This window comes from Lacerta agilis, chromosome 7, assembly GCF_009819535.1.
Source record: "Lacerta agilis isolate rLacAgi1 chromosome 7, rLacAgi1.pri, whole genome shotgun sequence".
Classification (NCBI taxonomy): Eukaryota; Metazoa; Chordata; class Lepidosauria; order Squamata; family Lacertidae; genus Lacerta; species Lacerta agilis.
The window spans coordinates 2,310,740-2,333,257 of NC_046318.1; the positions used below are offsets into that span (position 1 = coordinate 2,310,740).

The 22,518-nt window shown below is 39.9% G+C and overlaps 1 protein-coding gene across 1 annotated transcript in view; it reads right to left on the reverse strand.

Annotated features, from left to right (window-relative positions):
- CFAP61 (cilia and flagella associated protein 61) overlaps nt 1–22,518 on the reverse strand; it is an 89,910-nt gene that overhangs the window by 10,589 nt on the left and 56,803 nt on the right. Inside the window, exons 11-16 of the mRNA XM_033154125.1 lie at nt 21,712–21,880; nt 19,804–19,978; nt 11,073–11,365; nt 7,430–7,757; nt 6,305–6,396; nt 5,015–5,220 (exon numbers count right to left, since the gene is read on the reverse strand). Of these exons, the coding sequence (XP_033010016.1) occupies nt 5,015–5,220; nt 6,305–6,396; nt 7,430–7,757; nt 11,073–11,365; nt 19,804–19,978; nt 21,712–21,880 (1,263 nt within the window). The remainder of the gene's footprint in view (nt 1–5,014; nt 5,221–6,304; nt 6,397–7,429; nt 7,758–11,072; nt 11,366–19,803; nt 19,979–21,711; nt 21,881–22,518) is intronic.

Below are 22,518 nucleotides of genomic sequence, written 5' to 3' on the forward strand. Positions count from 1 at the left end.
CTGGCTGAGGAGCTGCCATCCAATTGCTGTGAAAGAAAGTACCGTAGATGCTGGAAGAGGAGGAGGAGGAGGAAGAGGAGGAAGAGGAGGAGGGAGTTGATTTTGGGACATTTGAAGGACCTAAATTAGATTTTTAAAGCCAGGTAATTCTGTTTGACCAGCTCAATATTAATTACGGCCTAAAAATCCCCAACAATCTCTTGCTTATTTACTTGAGACTGTATGTGTCTGCATGTCTGATATGCAGAAGCAATTAAGTAAAAACGGATGATAAGAATCAGGAAAATCGCAGCAAAATCAGGCAACAGAAAGATCTAAATTAAATTTCTAAAGCCTGCTAAAATAAAAATGTCTTCAGTTTCTCACAAAAATGGCTTAAGGAGGGGGCCTGACATACTGTATATTCCAGAGCTGAAGCACACTACAGAAGGAGTCCTGTCACTCATGCTTGGGATGGCACTGAGAGGGGGACTATCTGAATACTGAATCCAGTAAACCCTCTAGCTAAATAAAACCTGTGTTTCTCACCCTCAGTCCCCTATCTACAATACAGGGATAGTAACTCTGATCCAATGCATGTAAAAGCATTTTATGCAGATTAAAGGGCTAAATAAATGCTAAATATTATTTAACAGTTTGCAATTGACATTCAAAAAGGACAGGAATATGGAATACACATTAACAACTGCTCAAAGCTTTACCTAATCAAGTTTAATTATAATTTTTTAGTACAAGGAAGCTTTTTCACTTCAAATTCTAATCCCTGGATTTCTTGGGAGTCTAGCTGCTCATTAGGAGCACAGTTATTCATTAAAAACCTAGTGATGTAATACAGAAAATAAATATTTAATGCTTCCAAGTATTCATTGGCCATTTATATTTATCTTTTATACATGTATAAATAGTATGATTCAAGGTTAGGATTTAATTCTAGCAGAATAGGAAAGCTGTTAGGGCTTTCCTGTATTACTTTGCCTTTATACTCTCTCTTCAAAAAATGCACACCTATTTACCTCTAATTAGGGTGCAAAGTGTACTGAGTGGCATTAGGCATATTCAGCCATGCTCACAGCCTCTTTTTGACAGAAAGGAAAATTGATGGCAACCTTAAGGAAGCCTTCAGGGTGAACTGAAGCGTTAAGGTGGAATCCTTTTTAATACAAACATGTCCCGATAATGTTTTGGAACTACCAGATTCCACAGAACTGTACATCATGTTCTGGCTTTGAGTAAACAACAACCCTGATGTTTTGAATGTCTGTTTTACATCTAATCTTCATATTCAGCATCCATCCCAGGTTTAATATAATCCCTTAATTGCAATGAGGATTCTCTCTGTAGACTCTTAATGCATATATTTTATCAGTACTGTAAAAATAAAAGGAAAGCCACACACTGTGTGTCCCCCACCCTGCTTGCTATAGGGATATCTTTGTAATATTTTTTTCTATAACACTGTAATTGTATAATTTAAGAGTATTATTCACAACTAACTAAGAGGCATTGTAAAAAGTTACTATTGTGTTTGGGTTGAAATTTATTATTAACAACTAGAGTATAATTGGAAAAATATTGGAAGAGTTACTCAACTTGCTTCTAGGTTTCAGCAAATGGCTGAGGAAAATGTGGCAGACTGCCTTGATGAATAAGTGAACATGTTTTAGGCATCTGTGAGACTGGAAAATACGCTCAACAGATGGTTTTGCTGTAACTTGATCTCCTTTTTTGTTGGAACAGGGTTAAATCTGAAGAATATTTACAGCCAGAAGTGTTAGTGATGATTTAATAATATCTTGGATCTATTTTGATTGGAAATATATTATATTATGGGAGAGGTGGATTACATTTTCTATTAAGGTTTGTGTTAAATTTTACTTGACTCAATTTGTTGAATGAATGAATTTATTTTTACGGTCACAGACCAACTAACAATTTGTTAATCTCTTCTTGTTTTTATCCTTTCTGTATGTATTTTCACTTGGTAGGAGGTAGGGGAAGAAAATTGTACCACGAAATTTCTTAACAACTTTAGTAACATCCTCTTCATAGTCCAATGCAAGTATTATTATATGTACTTTGATTCTACCCATAGTGATCAAATACCATACAAGTGTATGAGTAGATGGCATTTGGAAATATGAGAGTATTGCCAAACTCCTCTAGGTCTCACTTATATAGGATATGGGCCCCAGGAAAAGCTGTTACACATGCAATATTTCCATATATGACTCATTCATGTGTTAATCTTAACATGCCAGTGATCAATAGTCCAGGTGGGTGCAACACTAGCAAGCTCATGTTATGTGCAATGGGCAATGGGCAAAGTGCATTAAAATGCAACCAATTAGCCACACAGAGCAAGCTTACATTGGCTGAGAGATTACCAAGTGGTCTGCATCTGATTCAAATCATGTCTTTGGTACCTGCAACTAGACAAAGGGGATTGTGTTTGTATGTCTCCCAAGAGACAACTGGGACGTGGGTACTGGAACTTGTACCTGTGCTGCACTGATAACAAATAGGACAGGGATTCATTTGTGAGTATGATTTCATTCCAAATCTCACTATACTTCAAGGAACGATAATCATCTACATTGATATTCAAAAGTGCATTACCATGCCTACTTTCCAAATTGCTGAAGCAATTTTACAAAACTGAAATCAATTTAAATTTCCAGTGCAGGGGTAACTATCAAATGTAAAGGAAAAGCTCCATAAAAGTGTAATTAACATGATGAACTCAACTAAGGTAAAACAGTCTAATTTGTATATGCAGTACAGGATAAATCACACTGTTAGAACTCATGGGATGCATGTCTGTTGTGGCCTAGTTGTCACTGTTAATTTAGAAATTTAATTAATTTTGAAACAATTTTGCTATCATTAAATCTAGCTCTACAGGGTTCAAGCCTTCAACCTGATGAGTGCAAGGCAGTGAGAAAATTCATGGTTAGATATGACCTCTAATTTAAAAGATAATTTGCATGTCACAGGCAGGCAAATTAACTCCCAGGTGACAGCTGTTTTACTGAGTTCATTCCTGGCAATGGATTTTGTGTAGGGGGAAAATATAATCCTGCAACAAAAGGATGAAAATAAGCACTCTTCTGCCTTACAAAAAGAGACAAACAGTATGCATTTGAAACTTAACAGTACTACTGAGAAATTTTATTTCTTTATTAAAACAATTTATATACTACTTAACTACAATAGTCTCTAAGCAGCTTATAAAGACACAATAAAAAAGAAAAATCAGCTAAAACTGTAAAATAAAATTTCAATTAAAATGCTTCCTGGAATAAAAAAAAACCCTCTACAGAAGGAGCCGGAAGTTCAGTAGGGGGCGTGGTGGGGCTGTCTGATCTCAATTGGAAGGAAGCTTCACGAAATTGGGCTTCCGATGGGTGGCTCCTGCTTGTTTGATAGCTAGGCATACACAGTACAGTACTAACTTTATTGTATCTTTTTCCTAAACTTGTTATCTCCTCCAACCATGAGGAAAGGTGCAATAAAAATTAAACAAAACAAGCCAAAACTAAATAAATAAGCCAATATAATATGTTTGTATCTCCTGCCCAAGAAAACTATACAATTAGATAATCCACAACCCTATTTCCAAAAAAGCAAGATGGCATGGCCTCCCTGTTGAATAGATACCTATGTAAATTGGATATTTTGATAATTTTCCTTGCGCTATTGTGACATTAATGATACTACCAGGATTATATAAAAATTTCAAGAGGCTTATGTTGCTTGCTACTACCATCTCTGCTGTCTTGCAGGTAGCAGGCAAGCCAGCACAGAATACTTGCATAAACAGGTACCACTGTGGCAGGAAGGTAAACATCGTTTCTGTGTGCTCCGGCACTCGTCATGGTCCTCCATGCACCAAAAGCTGTTTAGTCATGCTGGCCACATGACCCAGAAAGCTGCCTGTGGACAAACACCGGCTCCCTTGGCCTGAAGCAAGATGAACACCACACCCCATAGTCCCCTTGGACTTGACTTAACTGCCCAGGGGTCCTTTACCTTTTACTTGCATGAGTATTAGTTGCAGGGCATTTTTTTCATCTGGAACTTGACAGAACTCAGTTCCAGCACCTTTCAGGTGGGCACCATTACCATTATAAGAGAATGAGGTTCATGGTGAGTTCTGGCACCTCTTTTTCTAGAAAAATAGCACTGATTAGTTGCAAAGTAACATGAGGTAGTAGTCAACTAGGTTTTACTCAGAGTAGGCTTCCTGATATTAATGGATGTAAATTAGATGTATTCATTGATTTTATTAGGTGTACTCTGAGTAAAACTTAACTGACCACCACCCATGTCTCAAAGCATACTGATCTTGGAAATTTCCATCACCAGCACTGAATGCAGATTGGTTAAGATATTAATAGTGTTTGCTTTATACTACAAATCATCAAAGAAATGGACTAGATTCTTACTATGAGGAGGCCTGGGTTCAGTTCCTCAGTCAGCCATGAAGCTCACTGAGTGGCTTTGGGACAGTCACCAACTCTCAGCCTAACTTCACAGGCTTGTTGCGAGGATAAGTGGAGAGCAGGGGCAGGGAAGAGGACAATGCCTTTATCACCAGCAGCTTCATCATTTTATTTGTATGCCACATCTCAATGGTAAACCATGCTGAAGTCAGCTCATTGGAATAGCACTGTAATTTTTTTTTAAAAAAACACCCCAATGCAAACCGGATTGCTAAAACTGCTGCGAAACTTGTACACTCATTCAGCATCCCTTGGCTCACGTTGAAACATTAAGTTCCTGGAAGGAAAAGTGAGGTGTAACTGTTAAATAAATGAATGATAAATCAATTAGTCCGGCAGTACCAGTGGAGCTGGGATTTATCTGTGCAGTGCTCTCCATGGACCTTGTGTTCATCTTACCAGACAGGGGTTCTTATTTCTGCTCCTGCCTACAACCAGGAGGAGGGGCTTTGGCCAAAGTGCCCCAATAATAACTGAATTAAGACAGACTTAATATACTAAAATTAACTCACCTGTAGAGATCTGTGATCAGTCCTTCCCTCCAGCGAGAACAAAGATTATTAAGAAGACGCTCGTGCTGTGCAAATAAACAGATGTAGTTGGAGACAGGAACAGGATCCTTTGAAAAGCAGGTAATTGTTTCTATCATACTGTACTGGTTGACATGTATTCTGAAGTAGTTTCCCTTTATTGCATCTCCTGTTGTGATTGCCATCCCCTGTGATAAATTAAGAAAACAGTTGTGACAGCAGACAGAGGAAAACAAAGTTGGACAGCATATTGCTAAAGAGGGATTAGCAAACTCTGAGATGTTTTATCATGAATACTCTTGGATATCTGTTGTTGTTTAGTCGTCAAACTTAATTCCCAGCTGGCAGCAGGTGCTGCAGGTGTTTGCTAGGGCCACGACACCCAGAATGCCTTGCTCTGGGGAAGAGCAAAGGATAGGGCAAGAGGTCAACAGAGTTCAGCCTTGCTGACTGGTTGACTGTTGTTGTTGTTGTTGTTTAGTTGTTTAGTCATGTCCAACTCTTCGTGACCCCATGGACCAGGGCACGCCAGGCACTCCTGTCTTCCACTGCCTCCCACAGTTGATCAGACTCATGTTGGTAGCTTCAAGATCACTGTCCAACCATCTTGTCCTCTGTCGTCCCCTTCTCCTTGTGCCCTCCATCTTTCCCAACATCAGGGTCTTTTCCAGGGAGTCTTCTCTTCTCATGAGGTGGTCAAAATATTGGAGCCACCCTTCCAGTGGATCTGTCCTTTCAGTGATCTGTCCTTCCAGTGAGCACTCAGGGCTGATTTCCTTCAGGATGGATAGGTTTGATCTTCTTGCAGTCCATGGGACTCTCAAGAATCTCCTCCAGCACCATAGGAAGTCATTATTATCTGTTGTGGGTTACACACAAAAGCACCATCTGTCTTGCTATTAGATGCAAAATTAGCTTTAGTTAAAGGTTAAGGGTGGTATTCAGCTAAGTCCTACTCAGAGCAGACCCACATCTGGCAACATCAGTGAATCTACTCTGAGTAGGGCTGTCATTGAATATCACCCTTAGTGTCCTGTGTTTTTACTGAAGAGGACGTCCACCAGGACACCCACAACACTGGAGGGCACTGAGTGAGGCTATCACCTTATCCGAAACACACACACAGAAGTTCAGGTAGTAAAGTTTTCACCATCATTGCATCGCCATGTGCAACTTACAATACAGCCACAGATTTCCTAGAAAACTGAAAGCTGCAGCAGTACCAGATCACACAGGCCTGCTTTACATGACTCACATATTTTTTAAACTTACATAATTAGGTTGTGATTCTTGTACATCCAAGCGAGAAGGAATTCCAGGTTTAAAAATATGCACATAATTATATTTTCCAGGTAGAACACCACCTGTCAGAAGCAACGAGAGGTGTTGTGAAGATCTCTGCAATGGCTGCCAGCATATATGACAGATAATTTGTTAATCATAAAATATGATAATTCCACGTTTAGAACTCTTTGTTACAGTTTTTTTTGTTATTTCCAAAACAATGCCATGGTGATTGGAGCAAGAACAGGTAGTACCTTGCTGTTGCTTCATAGGTTCATCTGAAACATGTATAAGCACCTAGAACCCCTGGAATCTTGCACAGCTCAGAGATAGTGGTGGCATGCAACTATATCTATCTATGAATTTACACTTGACATCTATGCCAGATGTTCATGAGAAAAATTTCTGCCTGGGGGGAAAATCCTCCTGATAATAAAATATAGGAACAATATTTTTCTAAAACTAATACTTTATACACCTTATACCAGGGGTTGTCAACCTGGTCCCTGCCACTCACTAGGGATTCTAGGTGGGTGGTAAGGGGTTCTACGGCACAAGCTGAATCCTCCTTCCATCAAGCACTGGTGGGCGGTAAGGAAATTTTACCATCAAGAAAGATGCATTAGTGGGCGGTAGGTATAAAAAGGTTGACTACCTCTGGGACGTGGGTAGCGCTGTGGGTTAAACCACAGAGCCTAGGCCTTGACGATCAGAAGGTCAGTGGTTCGAATCCCTGTGACAGGGTGAGCTCCCTGTTCGGTCCCTGCTCCTGCCAACCTAGCAGTTTGAAAGCACAAAGTGCAAGTACCGGTAGATAAATAGGTACCGCTCTGGCGGGAAGGTAAATGGCGTTTCCTTGTACTGCTCTGGTTTGCCAGAAGCAGCTTTGTCATGCTGGCCACATGACCCAGAAGCTGTACGCCGGCTCCCTCGACCAGTAAAGCAAGATGAGTGCCGCAACCCCAGAGTCGTCCTTGACTGGACCTAATGGTCAGGGGTCCCTTTACCTCTGCCTTATACAAATGTTAATTTCCTTCACTTCACATTTCATGCTGCACAAGATGAAAATATTATAGAAATGCAAGACAATGAAAAGGAATGTTCTTGGCCCACCTTGAACTTTGCATCCCTTGTATATAGGGATGAGTCTATCCAAATCTTCTGGGGGTTCAAAAACTGGCTCCAGAGTTGGATCAAAAAGATTTAGCATGGTTGCAGCAAGCTGGAAGCCGACCTCTTTTGAGCTGAAATTGCTGTGTGTCCATTCATTGGCATAGTATATATTGGAGAACTTGGTTAAAGAACCTGCAGCTCTGATGGCGATATCATTAGTATGGAAGTTGGTATCAATCACAAGCCTCCCGTCGTAAACTAGACACGCATCATTAATTGCCTTGAAGGTCTCATAATCCACTCTTTTTTCAGTAAAGTTAAAGAATGCCTAAAAATAAGGCAGTAATTAGTCATCCTAAAAAACAGGCAGAGCCAACACGGTGCCCTTCAGATTGAGCTACACTAATCACCACGCTTGAAGGCACCCACTTTCAGCTAAGGGGCAGTGACTTTGAGTCTGCAATCTGCAGGGATCTGCTGTGCAATTCCCATGGGGAACTCTGTCACACCGCTGATGCAGTCGCATCTCTATCTGCCTCACACCTGAAGTCACATATGATGTCCGGTGTAGGACAGGTAGTTATGGTTTGGAGAAAATGGCTTGTGGGCCAAATTGGGACTCATGCCAGACCAAATGTGACCCTTGGGCTGGAGGTTCCCCATGCCTGCCATAAAGGCAATCCACTGGGGTTATTGTGCCCCATTGAGGTACATCAAGTTATCAAGTCCACACATATTTTGGAGAAGGTACAACAACTTAGGCACATATTTTCATATGCATTGGGAGAGACTACTGCTTCATGCATTTTAGTTATGTGTCTTTGAGGTGATCTCAGAAATTATGGGGTGAGAAATATTGATGGATCCAATTAGCACTTATTAGCTTAAATAAAGCTCTGTTGTCCAAGGATCTGATTATTTACTTGATAATTGCTGGTAGGCTTGAATCTGCTAAAAAATGGAAGTCTCCTTGGACATTGTCATTGTATGAAAAGGTGTGGAGCATAGCCCAGCAGGAAAAAAAACAGACTTGTTCTGTTTACGGCAATTGGAAATAACAAACACTGAAACTTTTGATATAACTTGGAATAGATTTATTCATTTTATCAGTAGAGGTGGATCTGGCAAAAATGCTCCATAATCTAAAGACATACATGGTCTGACATATTTCCACCATGTTGATTCTCTTGATTAGAGATGTCAAATTTCCAGTGATATTCTCTTTAATCTAATTCAATAAGATCAGTACAAGGGACAGTCTCAAAGTAAATTGTGTCACTGCTATTATTATATGTATAATTTTCCTCCAAAAATCGTAGGTGACTCGACATTCCCACCACATAAGTAATAATTGCACAGTTCTGGCTGAGCACTTCCAGCATTTAAAATGATTTATGAGTAGATTTTATTGAACCTAGCTCAACTTAAGTACCAGCATAAAAACTGTTTATATTGAGCTTTTCTTACTGATAGGCTGAGTGAGGACTCTTTCACAGAGCTCCAAATCTTGACCAATTTCTGCTTGGAAATATTAAACCCCAGATCTCTTTTCCACCTTGTTTTGACTACTGAGTCCCTTTCCCTAAATTCATTAACTATTTATAATTTTTGGTAGAAAGACTTTTTGCCATATTATCTGATGTAATTTCCCCCAAGGAACCATACCTTACCACACAGGTTGAGCCTACAAATTTAGACAGCAGATATTGGAACCATGGGAAAATCGGTTCTCTTGTTATTTTTGACCAATTACATGTCGGCCAGTAAAGCGAGATGAGCACCGCAACCCCAGTGTTGTCCGAGACTGGATCTAATGGTCAGGGGTCCTTTACCTTTACCTTTACCGTGCCTTATTAACATCAGTCCATTATTTACTAGTTACCCAAATTTATATATCGCATGTTTTTCCTACTTAAAAGAATCCAACAGCTGATTGACTCAAATACGATGACTTAATATAGATAAAAGTGCAAAATTTCCCATTTGTACTTGACCCACGTTTTCAATAATGAATGTGGAATTTAACTTTGTTTTAATAAATGTCCCCTCTCATTTTTAGACGTTCACCTTAATGTTTCAAATGGGGTATTAAGTTGTCCAACTGATATGAATCTTTACCAAATCTTGGGCAAGCCATATTTTTTTTTAAATCAAATTCAGCTAGTATTATTGGTTACTCATGTGAGACATTTATCCTGCTATATACATTTATCAAGAATTTTCTGCCAAAATTTTAGTTCCTGTGTATGATCGCAGTCCTGATAGCATTTATCTGAGCCATTCATGACAAATTCAGTTTTTTCCTATTTACAAAAATTCACTTTTATTTTTTGCAACAATAGTTCCCCCTCTTTTTGATATTGTTACCTAATTTTATACATACGTGTATAACCAGCTGGTTACTAATTTCCAATGTGTAATGTTGAGCAACTGAAACAACTTCCACTTTCTGATTGTGTATTTTATATGCTGATACAGCTCCACACTTGTCAATTATTTGGAACTCATGATTTAAAGATTCCCTAGGGCTTTCTAAAGACAATGTGGCATCAGTTGTATATAGGGAGATCCTAATCTGACCCTTTTTATGCTTGATCCCTTGTATTTGTGAATCTTCTATTGTTGCAATGGTGAATGGTTCAATTGCCATAGCAAATTGGAATGGGGAAGGCAGATAGCCTTGTACTGTAATTTTCTTAAACTAAATTGCTCTGTTTATTGTCTGAAATGCTTTGTAAATTAGGAAACCCACACTGTTCTTCCTGGGACTCTTTCCCCCTTCGGGTATCTTTTTGGTGACATCTTATCTGAGAAAGATGTAATCTTACTGCTCCATAAATTTCTGGCTTATGTACAAAACACAGTAATCCATTAGTTCCAGTTACAGGTAGGTAGCCGTGTTGGTCTGCCATAGTCAAAACAAAATTTTTAAAAAAATCTATTTCAGTGTATCTGAAGAAGTGTGCATGCACACGAAAGTTCATACCAAGAACAAACATAGTTGGTCCCTAAGGTGCTACTGGAAGGATTTTTTTATTTTTTGTTTTGTTTTGACTATGGCAGACCAACATGGCTACCTACCTGTAACCTTCACCTTCAGAGTGAGAGCGATGAAAAAGGCATCATCTAGCATGACATAATCATATAGCTTTAGTATTTACTATATGATTCCTGATTACCGGTAGCTTCTGACTCTTTCAAGGGCAGGGGGTGCTGAAGGAACAGCAATTTGGAGAAACATTGACTGTTTTAGATGTGAAAAAATAGGCATAGGGAACAGTAGAGGGTTGAGTTTTTTGGGATCTTCTCACCTCACTACCAGCAAGTTTTGCATCAAAACCTGAACTTCATGACAATTTGGCAAAGCAATACCTTTAATTATCATTCTGACATGGGCTCAGTTCTTAGAAAACAGCAATGTTTACATGAATTTATTAGACATTTTAAAACGAACATTAAAATAAAAACAAGTTATGAAAATTTATTTTAAAAGTTGATTTGTGTTTTAAAAATTCAGCCCCCACAAGGAAATGCCCTTGCACAGCTCTTATTCATTTCGTTGTACAAGAGAACGTCCCTGTGGATTGTTGCATCCTTTTAATTTAATGGAAGGACGTTACATAACAAAGACATAGATACTTACAGAACACTGCAATCTGAATGGCTTTGTGTTAGTAGTGAAGGATGCAAACGCAATTGGGTCCGGGTGGGCGCCATCATTCCACTGAGCCAGCAGACTGTCATGATGCACAGTCACACCAGCTCTGGACAGGGCTCTCTGGACAGCATTTTCTATTGCGTTGTTATTAAGAGAAGTAACATTTGAGCATAATGGAGGATGCACAAGATGTATGAGGCTGCCATTAACTCCTAATGATAAGAGAGCTGCTATAGTAGTGTAAATGTCAATTGTATTCCCATAGACAATAACATTCCCTGGGAGAGCAGAAAAGAGAAAAAAATAATTTAAGACATATAATAAAAACCTTATTAGTGTAACTCAGATGATAATAATACTGAACTGATCTGTGACCCTCTTGTTGCTCTGATGCTATGAAGTAAACAATGTTACCTAGCAACAGTTGCTAGGATAATTTAGTGAAGAATCTACAGAATACATCCGACAAAGTAGCAAGCACTTAACACAGAATTGGACATTAATTATGCCCCCAGATTTTGAAACCCTTTAGTTTTGAGAACCTCGGGGGGGGGGGGAACCTTTAGCAAGCTCCTTTACCCAGCCATTTCTCATCTTTTGTTTGGTTACAGTACTTTCAAATAAAAATAAAAATTAAAAGTCCTGCAAAAAGGATATGGGGAATTGGGGGAGGGGAGAGAGGAAGAAGAAGAAGTCACATAGCTATCAGAACTCAGAGGATTCTCTCTCATCATTCAATAACCAGGAAGAAATGTTTGTTTCTTACATATCTACCATTTCCTTGTGTTTCCTTTCCTTGGTCAAATATAATGAAATCCACAATGGGCAGGGACCATTCACTTAAGGACTTGGGGACTTGCTGTAGGAAAACCCAAAGAAACTGAAGGCCTGTCTAATAAATATGTATAGGGCTCATTCCAAGCAAAGTTAAGCTTTCTAGCATTGTACTGTATTTTGGGGGTGCAGGTCCTAAATAAAGTGTGAATGGGTTAGATGCACAGGAGAAATGAACAGGGAACTTATTCAGGAGCCATGGTTAGCTGCAGTTGTTAGTGGTAAACTTGGGTTTGCTGCCTCACAATTTGTAAAATGGTCCTTAATCCCACTGAATTTAAAACAAAAAGTTAGGCATGTAATTCTCTTTTGCCCACTGAAGGAAAAGGATTGCCAGGTTCATAGGTTTCCATTATGCTCACTTGGTTACAAACTAGGGCTAACTAATGATTAAAGAAAGCTTAGTCAATAGCATTGCTTACTTCTGTGGAAGCTGGTCCATAGGAGCAAATGGGGTACTGCCCCATCAACTGAAGTTTGTCTTCAACCAACCCACACCTGCCAGCCTCTTTACTTATTATAACCCACTCGGGGGGTGGGGGTGGCCCTGGCTATCATCTTCCTTAGTCTCTGTGTTGCCCTTGCAGAACTCAGCAGGGAGATGGGGACAAAACCAGAATTAGTTGGCTCAGGCTATCATTGTCTTTGGCTCCATCTACTGTTGGCCTCCTTGCCTTCTGCTGCACCATTCCCTATGGGCACCAGCAACCACTGGTTTAGCTGATTTAGACATCAAATCTGCATATTAATTAAAAACACATTTATGAAGCAAAAAGACACTTTACTTTTCAGGTTATATATTTATTATTTTACTTGTAAAATTACTATCCTGCCCTTTGTCCCAAAGGAGCTCAAGGCAGCAATGTTTGTATTACAGCAAGAATAATATTAGAATACTTATGCTGTTGTATGTGTGAGGGGGATGCGTCTTCGAGATGACACCCACCATATGAAGCTGTTATAAGCACTTGCATTAAAAATACTTTTAAAAAATAAAATAAAATACCATTTATTACCTAATTAAACAGGGGCACCCTTTTGGCGTTTCTGTGTGCTGCTCTGGTTCACCAGAAGCGGCTTAGTCATGCTGGCCACATGATTTGGAAGCTGTACACTGGCTCCCTTGGCCAGTAACACGAGATGAGCAATGCAACCCCAGAGTCGGACACGAATAGACCTAATGGTCAGGGGTCCCTTTACCTTTACCTTACAATATTAACTCCCTATGGTTGGTTTTCTTCTTTACAGAAAACTGATTCCTGATATTTACAAATATTCAAAATTAGAGAATGGTCAAAACAGACATTCCTTTCAGTAGTATTAAGTTTTATAATTATTTTGGTGTGACTGTCCTGACATGCATGAGAATTGTCTGGGACTGTTTTATTCATTGTTGGCAGTACTGTAGAGACGATGTTACAAAGCAATATTCATTCCAAATCCTACTATAAAATCAAAAGTAGTATTGAAGACATTCTGCTATGTTAACACTGCTGAATTAGGGTAAGTAACAAAGAAATAGTTTTGGAATTTGACCACAATCCAGTCCCTCATAAAAGTCCTGAGTGGTGTAGCTTTGGAGTTGCATTTTAAAAATTATTTACTTCATACTTATAACTCTCCAAAACACTGTAAATTTTAATGAACATTTTATATTCTTTGTAAACAGCTTAGAAATTCTATTTACATTAATCTGTGTACAAATAAGATAAATAAATAAGACTGCAGTTTTCTCATTTTCAGAAGAATCAGAGCCAGCAAAGATTGTACTGGATTTCTCACCATTCAGAACAAGGTGAAGAAAACAATTGTATATGTCTATGTTGTTTTATTCCAAAGAAGCCATAAGGTGCTAAGAAAGAAGGGTGAACTTCAACAGTAGATTTTCAGCAATGAAAATGGATGGCAAGTTTCCAGGTAGAACAATCTGAGTCAGTATTAGCTTCTGCAGGCCCCAGCAGAGCTCAAAAACTCACATGAACACTTACATCCCCAAAGGATTGGGGATTGCCAAAGCCCAACACAAGTGAAGTTTCAGGAATTTAAAGAAGCAGAATTCTAGTTGTGAACAACAGTGGCACTCAGAGTATGGTCTCTGCTTTCTGTGAGGGAGACCTTCCACAACCAAGAGGTATTTGGGGAGTTTCTCCTCCGACTCAGGGCCCAGTAAATTCTTAAACCTCAGCACAGAGATGCAAGACATCCTCCCAGCAGCTTACTTCTTTTATTGTGGTCACAGTGCTGCATCTGTGTGTGAGGTGGCCTTGAAGAGCACCTTCACCACTATTGCTTTGTAATGATGATGGAAAATTATTTAAAAATATAAAATAACTTCAAACTTAATTCCCAGCTGGCAGCAGGTGCTGCAGGTGTTTGCTAGGGCCACAACACCCAGAATGCCTTGCTCTGGGGAAGAGCAAAGGATAGGGCAAGAGGTCAACAGAGTTCAGCCTTGGTGACTGGTTGACTGTTGTTGTTTAGTCATGTCCGACTCTTTGTGACCCCATGGACCAGAGCATGCCAGGCACTCCTGTCTTCCACTGTCTCCAATGTCCAACCATCTGGTCCTCTGACGTCCCCTTCTCCTTGTGCCCTCAATCTTTCCCAACATCAAGGTCTTTTCCAGGGAGTCTTCTCTTCTCATGAGGTGGCCAAAGTATTGGAGCCTCAGCTTGAGGATCTGTCCTTCCAGTGAGCACTCAGGCCTGATTTCCTTCAGAATGGATAGGTTTGACGTTCCTGCAGTCCATGGGACTCTAAAGTCTCTCCTCCAGCACCATAATTCAAAAGCATCAATTCTTCGGCAATCAGTCTTCTTTATGGTCCAGCTCTCACTTCCATACATCACTACTGGGAAAACCATAGCTTTAACTATACGGACCTTTGTCGGCAAGGTGATGTCTCTGCTTTTTAAGATGCTGTCTGGGTTTGTCATTGCTTTTCTCCCAAGAAGTAGGCGTCTTTTAATTTCGTGACTGCTGTCACCATCTGCAGTGATCATGGAACCCAATAAAGTGAAATCTCTCACTGCCTCCATTTCTTCCCCTTCTATTTGCCAGGAGGTGATGGGACCAGTGGCCCATCTTTTTGATGTTGAGCTTCAGACCATATTTTGTGCTCTCCTCTTTCAACCTCATTAAAAGGTTCTTTAATTCCTCCTCACTTTCTGCCATCAAGGTTGTGTCATCAGGATTTCTGAGGTTGTTGATATTTCTTCCGGCAGTCTTAATTCCGGCTTAGGATTCATCCAGTCCAGCCTTTCGCATGATGAATTCTGCATATAAGTTAAATAAGCAGGGAGAGAATATACAGTCTTGTCGTACTCCTTTCCCAATTTTGAACCAATCAGTTATTCCATATCCAGTTCTAACTGTAGCTTATTGTCCCACATAGAGATTTCTCAGGAGACAGATGAGGTGATCAGGCACTCCCAACATAGCAGCATGCAGAGGCAGACAGCAGGTTGGGTGGTGGGTTGGCTGGCATCCAAGCAGCCATAGGAGGAGCAACAGCAGCAGCTGGGTGGCGAGCCAGCCAACAAGACATTGCCATGGAAGCAATGGTGGCAAGTGACCCTATGGGCAGCAGATTGGGTACATGATGCTCCATCCATCTCTATATGCCACCTGAGCCATGTGGCTCAGTGTGGTTCATGGTAGGGCTGCCCTTGCTTTACCTGTCAGCTGCAGTGTGTGTACAGGTTTATGTAAGAGGAGAGAGTTCCAAGTTGTTTAGTGCTCTGAAGACAAGAACCAGCACATTGAATTGAGCCGGAACCAAACTCAAACACCCAAGTCCCTATAAATCAGTCACACTGCTGCATTGTACACCAACTGAAGCTTACATACACTTTTGAAGGGAAAGCCCCACATAGAGCAGTTGCAGAAGTCAAATCTGGATGTAACCAGGGCATGTGTAACTATGACAAGATCAACATTAACAATTTAATGTTATGCAGTAGTGAATAATACTCATTATGAGCATAAAGAGCCAGCATTTGCACCATAACACAGAGAACTATATTGCCAACCTGCCACAAATCTAAGTAACTTGACATGTCAGAAAAAAGGTGAGCTACTGTAGCTTAAACAGATTCATGCATAAAGAATCATAGGGCAGGATTGACCTAAACAGCCTTGTCAGCAGAAGTGCTGCATAAGGACTTCTGCTTGCACCACAGGGCTTTCCCTGTCTCCTCCCTATATATGTGCCTCACATTGGCTCTGGGGGGTAAGGGAAAACCCCAGAACTGTGCATGGGAAAAGTGGGGTGTGTGTCATTCCTTCTGGCAAGCAGGAATGCTTGTGCAGATGGAATGACAGGAAAAGCACAACACTGAATTCCACCCACTGAGCTGGGACTCAAAGGTCATCAAATCCAATTAGCTGAACCAAAGCAGGCACATCACCACGTCTGTCTCCAACAAAAGGACCACATAGTCCTGTGTGCAAAACAGCATAAGCAAAGTGTCTCTCAGTTATGAACAAATGTGCAGGAAAGTCAAACAGAGAAAATATTGGAATGTTGGGGGGCGGGAGCATAGAGGGAAGGAAGGGATTCTTCTCTGATTGCTCTTCCGCAAAGGAAATAACATCCACACCACCAAGTATCTTTCAATATGTGTGGCTGTTCCTGATGCTAAAGAAAAAGGGAAATAAGAAACCAAAGTTCTGGAAAGGAGAAAATTCCTCATTTTAATCCTCATGGACCAGAATTGAGATACCAGAGGGGAAAAAAGCAAAAAGAAAACACCCTTCATCCAGTGAGGAAATTTTAGTGCTCCAATTGTTCTAGATAGAGTATTCTAGGGCTTTACGCCTTGAACAGGTGGGAATTTGGTTAACATCCTCTTTGTCACTATCCAATACTGGACCCACAGTCTTCTCAAACTACAACAAGTTAGCATAAATCCTTTATTTTTGAAGGCAATTTAAATTTGATTACTTGCCACAAGAGAAATAATGTTCTCTATGTGACCTCAAGAAATCATGTTTTCAATAGATTATAAACATCCTATGTATGCCTTCTAGATAGTAATTGCAGAATAAACTACTGTATATCAATCCAATAGAATAAAAATATTTTCCAAATATGCTTTAACTACATGAAAACATATTTGAGAGAAAAACAATATTATTCAGAGAAGTTACATCAATCATAAATAAAGCCCATTACAATGGATTTATGGCTTACTATTAGATGCTCACATCCCACTACTAAGAATCTTACTCATTTCCTATAACTGGGAATACAAAACTTTCATTATCTTAGTATGACCTGAATTCTTAGGCTTGCAAAAATCACATTAAAAAGAAAGCACATTAGCTGGAGCTACAGTTTCTGTGCTTCATGGTGTATATACAACAATTTCAAAGCGATAACATTCCTTCAAGCATGTTTTTAGAAGAGCTACAAGCTGCATTTGGGTAAATAGAAAAATAAGTGATCCATTAAAGCAGTTACGCTACTTGCATCCACCCACTTAGCATTATTGAAAATGAATGGAAACTTAAGAATGACCATTAGAATCAGAATTATAATAGCTATATCCTGCTTAATTCTAACAGGGAAATCTAGTACAATAGGTAAAAGGGAGGGTTCCTCCCAACCCTGGAAGTCACTGTTCCGAGATCACTAACATAATGATTTGTATCCACACTGCCACAGACAAGGAAGAGGCGCATGACAAGAATGGTCTTTTCTCAATGGTATTCTCTCCCTGGCTGTAGACTCTCCCATCATGTCACATGCCATCCTGGAAGTTCTTGGCCCTCTTAGGAGCAGCTTCTCATGGGGCCCAGTGGAATAGGGAAAGCTCCAGTACAGATGTGGTTCTTTGCAGTGGTAGCTCATGCCCATGGGGACTGGTGGGGCACAAAGCAGGGAGGCCAAGAGTTATTGATTGGTGGAGCCAACTAATTTGAGTTTTGTTGCTCTCCTACTCTCTGTTGAGTTCTACAAAAGGCAACACAGAGTCTTAAGGAGGAGGAAGCTGACAGCCAGCACTTGTAATTAAGGTGGCAAGCAGGTCAGGGGCAGGCTGAGGGCAAACTGATGTTGCTGCAGCAGTGCCCCATTTGCCCTGGACCAGCCTCCATATGTTCTTTGGATCATAAACTTCCTGCTGCCCATTTTTGGATCTAAGTAAAAGGAAAACTACCCCCCCCCCAATGATTCAGAGCAGGCATTGACAGTAACAATCTATTTAATTCAATGCAGAAAGCATTATTTCCCCCTCCTTCAGACAGGGAAAAAGGGGATGTGTGGGCCTCTCTGAGAAATGTCACTAATCTCATTAAAATGCTATTGGAGTTCTTCAAAATTCCTGTTTCTTGTGAGGAACAAGCTTCAAATCTGCTTGAAATATCAATTTGGGTAAAAATTCAGTAGGTACTCTAAACTGCAGGGTCAAGTACAGTTAATTTATCTGACCTTGGCTGGATTGTTGCATGGAAGATGATGCCCCTTCCAAAGTTTATGTTCTGTTTCAAACTTTCCCCATTATTACACCATCTGGTGTTTTCAGAAAATAGCAGGCTATACTTGAGACTTTCTTGGACAAAGAACATGGACCTGGTTGCACAAAGTGGCCCTTTACCAATCTACTAAATTAGGGGCTTTGGGTGCCCCCACCTGCAGCTATATTGTCAATTGGAAAAAATATACATGCCATCTGGTGTGATACCGCTATTTCATGGGTGCCTTCCCTTAAGTTCACTTTCAATTTTTTTAAAAAATCTCTCATTTTTAAAGTCCAGTGTATTTCTAATCCTTTTCTTCAAACAACCTTTACACTTTGAATTTATATAACCCAAAACACCTGCATTGTTTGCCAGTTCATTTCCACGTCCAATTCAAGGTGCTCATGCTAATGTTTATTTAAAGCCCTAAATGATTTAGACTCCAAATAATCTGAGAGATCACCCTCCTTTCCTACAGACCCTATTGGGTGTTAAGATCAGCAGGGGTTAAGATCAGCCTCTTGATAGTTCCACCACTCTCAGAGGTTTTGTGGGGGTTGTCCAGAAAAAATGCATTATCTACAGCAGTCCCTGAGTTGTGGAATTCCCTCCCACAGAGGAACACGTGACTACTTAACTATACAGTTTTCAGGGAATGCTGAAGGTGTACTTTTTTACCCTGGCATTTGATACCTGAGATATGTGTTTTCAGGACCCACCCTATTTATGTGACTGTAATTAGCTGTAACTGTTTTTAATAATGAATTTTAAATGGTTGTAACCCACCCTGGGACCTGCTGGTGAAGGGCAGGTAATTCAATACCCCATTCTATGTGTACTGAGCACAGAACAACAACTGAGAAGATCTGTTTGCTCACAATTTGAATGTAGAAAACTGCATGACACCCCACTGCATATGTATAATGATGAAATTCTATGTGGATTGGCATGGGAGTTGGCAGAAACAAGTTTAAATGCGAAAACAGTCTCCTAAAGTGCATCTATGCATCTTACTGAAGGGGCAAATGTGTGTCCATATTAACATAATGTGCATGGTACCAGTGACACACAGCGTTGGCATACTTGTACATAACATGCACAAAGCCCAAAGTCCAATGAATCTGCTGTGTTTCAGATCTCATATTCTTTCCAGCATATTTTAATTAAAAAACATTGTATATAACTGCAAAATACATTTACCAATAAAATTATCTAATTTGTTGATTAATGATTAAAGCCAGACTCTGCATCAAGCAAAAAAGTATGACGGCCTCCCAAACTGACATGAAGTTGCAAATTAATTTCTAAAACAAATGATGGCAGATGAAGCGTTTTGCAAGGATTAATTAGGCTATAATTATATGCTGCAAATGGAGAAACACTCAGCCAAAAAATGCATCAACAGCCCCTATCCTCCTTACCTGAGGTATTAACAACTTTGTCTTTTAAATACTTCATTGCTATGAAGGCGTCTTCATCGTCAGAAATAGCAAAAAGGTTGGAAGGAACTACTCCTGTATATCTTTGCTTATAGTTTGTCGAGACCTCCCTGTTGGTGAACAATTTTTTGATATCTGCACCAGTAGGACATGGGGCCTGTATCAACAGATGAATATAAATTGCAGTATTATTGTTTGATTACATCAGTTTCCTTATGGATTTATTTTAAAAACTGTAGAAATCACAACACATTAGCTAGGAAAAAGTAACGACTCCAGCAGCGGGTGCACATAACCAAGTCACTGAAAGTGTGGGGAAGCTACTTGTATTTCTGATTTGCTCTGAAACATTGAAAATACGGTCTAGATGCCACCACTGTGGGAGTAAGGGCCTCCATCTTCAGATGTGTGCAGTATCACAAGGAAGCAGGTAGTCCTTAAGGCATCCCATTTCCAGCTTAATTAGGGCTTTAACAGTCAAAAACAACACTTCAAATTGTGTGGGAAAATAAAGAACTGCAATGGCTGCCACTTTAAGATATGGTAAGATAAAGCAAAACTTATGGGAACCAGACAGTAATCTAGCAGCAGCTGTATTCTGCACTAACTGTGGAATGCCCTCCCATCAGATGTCAAAGAAATAAACAACTATCTGACTTTTAGAACACATCTGAAGGCAGCCCTGTTTTTAATGTTTGATGTTTTATCATGTTTTTAATATTCTGTTGGGAGCTGCCCAGAGTGGCTGGGGAAACCCAGCCAGATGGGCAGGGTATAAATAATAAATAATAATAATTATTATAATTGAAGTTCCCAAACAGCTTTCATGGACACCCCATATAGTGCATTGCAGTACTATAACCTGGACAGATGGAGGTCAGTCAAGATCAGGTTTATTTTGGAAAAACTGCAGTTAGAGAAGCAGCTGAAGTTTAGCAAAAGGCATCTTGAACCATTTGTACCACTTGGGCACTCACCTGTAGAAGTTTACCTAACAGAGGGATCTAGGAGGGATCTATCTCCCCTGCTCCAAACCTGGTCTTTCAGAGGATGTACAACTTCACCCAATGACTACTCACCAACTTCACCACACCCAAATCTCCATCTTGTCTGGATTAAGCCCTCAGTTTATTAGTCCCATCTATAGCATTTGTATTGCACGAGTGCTACCCTGTGTGTGGACAAGCTCCCATAATTGGAGATCTATCACAGTGACAACAAAACACTTAGAGGTTTTTTGTTTTGTTTTTTACAATGGTATGTATATATATGTAATCTTTATTGCGGTCCAACGACCCATAACATGGATTCAGAAAAAATACAGATTCATATAGACAACCCCCCAGGGAAGGGAGAATGAATTTTTATTTTTATTAACCAGAAATTGGTTAAGGAACAGGAACCAGAGAATAGGAATAAGTGGGTAATTCTCCCCGTGGAGGAATGTAGAAAATGGAGTCTCCCACTACTTTGTTGTGAATGGAGCATGTGAGGGTAATTAAAGTCACCCATTACTCAGAGCAAATATCCTTACTGGTATCAAGAAGAGTTGTTTTACAGTTCTGATTCATTTCAGCAGGGCCTGTGAAGGAGAACTGTATTGTGCCCTTCGTGATCTTCACTAGTAGACCTACGTAGTCCAATCCTATGCATATTTGTTGAGATTTAAGTCTCACTGAGTTTAGTGAGGCTTACACTTAAGTGGAAGTGCATGGGATTGCACCCCCAACTTCTGAAATTCATTTTTACTTGTTTTTAAGCAAAATTCTGTATTAGGTTTGGTGCATTGAATAATTGCAAATTTTCCATTATTGCAAAGAAGTCACTTTCTCTGTGCTCTTTGATTTCTCTACATTTGTGAGTTTTCATTCATTCAGTTTCCATCTTCACCTGATACTGCTGGCCAGCACAGAGAATGAGATGATCATAAGGCACTTTTCTCCCACTGGAAACCAGTACATGTTTTGCAGCTCTGTCTATGCCAGTCATTTTTCCAACCACAACATTAATCCATGAACTAAGTGACATCAGTGCGAAGTCATTCTCATTAAAACAATGGCTGTGAAAAAAGAACATGTGATTTTTTATTAGTTGACTGCAAGCATGAATTGTATACTTGGCGAGCTGGTTAAAGTCTCAGAGTGCATCGAGTGCTCTATCTTACAGAAAGTTTACTGAAGTCCACAACGAGAAATTATTCAGTATAAGGAACTTGAAACAAACAAGTAAAACAATAACCCATTCTATTAGATCACATTGTAAAATAAATGTAACAATAGGATATTAAAACACATATGAAGTTTGAATCATACTTTGCTTCAACTATGATCAGTATTAGGACAATTCAGCAATAAAGTGTGGAGATGCTAATTTACATTGCAACTAGGTTAAACTGTAAATTCCTCGAGGCAGGGGCATTATGGGCTGGATTAAACTAGTCAGGCAGTGGAAACAAGTGCAATGAATTTCACTAGCACAATGGGGCTTCCCCGCCCCAACCCCTGTATCAGCTTGGGGAGTGATAGGAGAGCCCCAGTACAATATGCAGGGGAAGGAAAGGGGAGACCGTTTTGTCTGGCAAGCAGAAATGCTCACACTGATTAAATGACCAGTTTAATGACTAGTTATTAAACTGGAGGAACAATCAGACAGGGAAAGAATGACCCCTCCCCTTAAGAGGCTTATTGGAGAACCAGG